Source organism: Elephantulus edwardii, unplaced genomic scaffold (assembly GCF_000299155.1).
Source record: "Elephantulus edwardii isolate Elephantulus edwardi_28Jun2011 unplaced genomic scaffold, EleEdw1.0 scaffold00152, whole genome shotgun sequence".
NCBI lineage: Eukaryota > Metazoa > Chordata > Mammalia > Macroscelidea > Macroscelididae > Elephantulus > Elephantulus edwardii.
The window spans coordinates 7,637,601-7,640,401 of record NW_006399902.1 but is presented as its reverse complement, the minus strand read 5'-3'; the positions used below and the strand labels follow the sequence as shown (position 1 = coordinate 7,640,401).

The following is a 2,801-nucleotide window of genomic DNA, read 5'->3' as shown; positions in this document are numbered from 1 at the left end:
CTGACTCCAACTCCTTGCACATTTCATTGTAATATTTTGCTTTGTCATCCCGTGCTGCCTTTTGAAATCTTCTATTCACCTCTTTAGTATCTTGAGTTCTTCCCTGTGCTTTGGCTTCTCTGCGCTGCAGTGCAATTTTCAGAGTATCATGGCACACCTTAGTCTCTAGGCTGACAACATTGCTCCCTGAAGAGGTTCCTGAGAGCAGATTTTCCCAACAATGCAGCTCATCTTTTGATTTCCTGATTGCTGATGTCAAAGGTGTTGATTATGGATCTGAGCAAGATTATGTCATTAACAACTTCAGTCTTTTCTCCATCTATCACGATGCTTCCTATTGACCCGGTGGTGAGAATCTTTGTTTTCTTGATATTGATATGCTATCTATATTAACAGTCTTTGATTTTTTGCAGCAAATGCTTCAAATTCTCCTTAGTTTCTGGGATCATGGTTGTATTATCTGCGTAACAAAGGCTGTTGATGAATATTCCTGCCATCCTGATGTAACATTCTTCTTTATAAAGTTCTGTTTCTCGAATGATCATCATATAGATTGAAAAAAAATTCTGAGGAAAGGATTCACCCCTGTCCCACTCCTTTTCTGATTTTTTAAATTAAATTTTATCAATTTTAATGAACATTTATGAAGATTTTGGGTTTCCATTCATTCATTGTTGCACTATTTTCTCTACCCTCCCCCCAGTTCATTCCTTCCCCCCTTGAAAACATGTTTTAATTGTCCCATTGCCATCCTGCTTGTCAAAGCCAGTTCTGATTAATCTCCTTTGTCAGTGTGTCCTTTGCCATTCCCTATCACTCCTCCCTGAAGAGACTTCATCTTGATTCATAAGGAAAAGGGGACGGCGTATTCTCTTAGCTACTTCGTGCTGAAAAGGGACGCTGTAGGTTTCAGGGTGAAGATCTTCTCTCACTGCTCTAAAGAGCCCCTTTGGCAATAGGAAACACGTAGACTATTGTGGAGATTGATTTTGGAATTTAGATGCACTGTTATCAATTGTGCTTAGCCGTACATGTTCATATCCTTGAAGATGTATCATGGAACTGTTGCAGCCTAGAAGACACAAATTTTACTGATAAGTTAAAAGTACATGAGTCAGGAGAGGCGGCTGCTAGCCTAGCGGAGGAGTCAGGCGCCGGAGCGTGAGCAAAAGCTGGGTGGGCACCATGGCTGGGATCACCACCATCAAGGCGGTGAAACGCAAGATCCAGGTTCTGCAGCAGCAGGCCGGTGATGCTGAGGAGAGGGCCGAGCGCCTCCAGAGAGAAGTGGAGGGGGAAAGGCAGGCCAGAGAACAGGCTGAAGCTGAGGTGGCCTCCTTGAACCGCAGGATCCAACTGGTTGAAGAGGAGCTGGACCAAGCTGAGGAACGCCTGGCCACTGCCCTGCAAAAGCTGGAGGAGGCAGAAAAGGCTGCTGATGAGAGTGACAGAGGTATGAAGGTTATTGAAAACCGGGCCTTAAAAGATGAAGAAAAGATGGAACTCCAGGAAATCCAGCTCAAAGAAGCTAAGCACATTTCAGAAGAAGCAGATCGGAAGTACGAGGAGGTGGCTCGTAAGTTGGTGATTATTGAAGGGGACTTGGAGCATACAGAGGAACGAGCTGAGCTGGCAGAGTCCCGTTGCCGCAAGATGGATGAGCAGATTAGACTGATGGACCAGAACCTCAAGTGTCTGAGTGCTGCTGAAGAAAAGTACTCTCAAAAAGAAGACAAATATGAGGAAGAGATAAAGATTCTTACGGATAAACTTAAGGAGGCAGAGACACGTGCTGAGTTTGCTGAGAGATCAGTAGCCAAGCTGGAAAAGACAATTAATGATTTGGACGATAAACTGAAATGCACCAAAGAGGAGCACCTCTGTACACAAAGGATGCTGGACCAGACTCTGCTTGACCTGAATGAGATGCAAAGCACCCCAGTCCCACCCTGCTGCTGCTACTCCCCTTGATCCCGACTCTGCCTGAGGCCAGCCCACTCGAAGCTCACCTTTAAACTGAGGGCTGACCTTTAAACTGAAGGCTGCTTTCTCCTCTTGCCGTCCACCCTCCCCCAAATCATGTTTGTTTTGTGTTTTGTGTCTGTTGGTTTTTGTTGTTGTTTTTTCCCCCCCTTCTGCCAAACTGTCTCTGCCTCGCCCCAGAGATTCCAACTGGTTTAAAGGCTGTGCACCTTTGGGAACAACATTTAAGGGACATGAGCATAGTGCAAGTGTCTTTAAAAGCATGTTGTGATTTACACATTTTGTAATCACTTTTTTGTTTAGTAGCCATTTGCAAAACATTCCAAATAACTCCACAGCTCTGAAGCAGCAATTCTTACTTTTGGAAGGTAACTTTTCAGCTTAATGTATATTGCCCTCTCCATAGAGGAGGGAAAGAAGTATGGGCCCACCCTACTGAGAACCGAACACAAATGGGTGATGAGATGAATTTCATATGGCAAAAATCAGTGGCAAAAACCATAATTTTATTTTCTCTTTTTAAAAAAAGGAGGAAAAGAGCAAATAACTGGTTACTCCAACTCAGAGGCACATGATCCATTCTGTGAGTAAATGCGAAGAGGATAGAAAGGATAGGGTAAAATTTTATCTCAGACAGAGGTCTCATCATAATGCAGGGAGTTGGAGTCGGAAAATCAAAAGGGCCGAACTCACTCAGCATATCTTAAGCTCAAGGAAATGAAGAACAAATTCAAACCTCGAGTTGCTATAATCAAGGATGCTTTCGGCAGAACGTTAAATGATTCCGGAAGTATTAAAAGAAGGTGGAAGGAATATAC

The 2,801-nt window shown here is 43.7% G+C and overlaps 1 protein-coding gene across 1 annotated transcript; it reads left to right on the top strand.

Moving 5' to 3' along the window:
- Nucleotides 1-1,180: 1,180 nt before the first annotated feature.
- LOC102863957 (tropomyosin alpha-3 chain-like) lies at nt 1,181-1,971 on the top strand. Its single transcript, XM_006895002.1, has one exon. The coding sequence runs from the start codon at nt 1,186-1,188 to the stop codon at nt 1,969-1,971; it is 786 nt and encodes a 261-aa protein (XP_006895064.1). The 5' UTR covers nt 1,181-1,185.
- Nucleotides 1,972-2,801: the final 830 nt, after the last annotated feature.

Bases quoted from the DNA above. Each gene is read 5' to 3' on its own strand.
- LOC102863957 (XM_006895002.1), top strand. From the start codon at position 1,186: ATGGCTGGGATCACCACCATCAAGGCGGTGAAACGCAAGATCCAGGTT.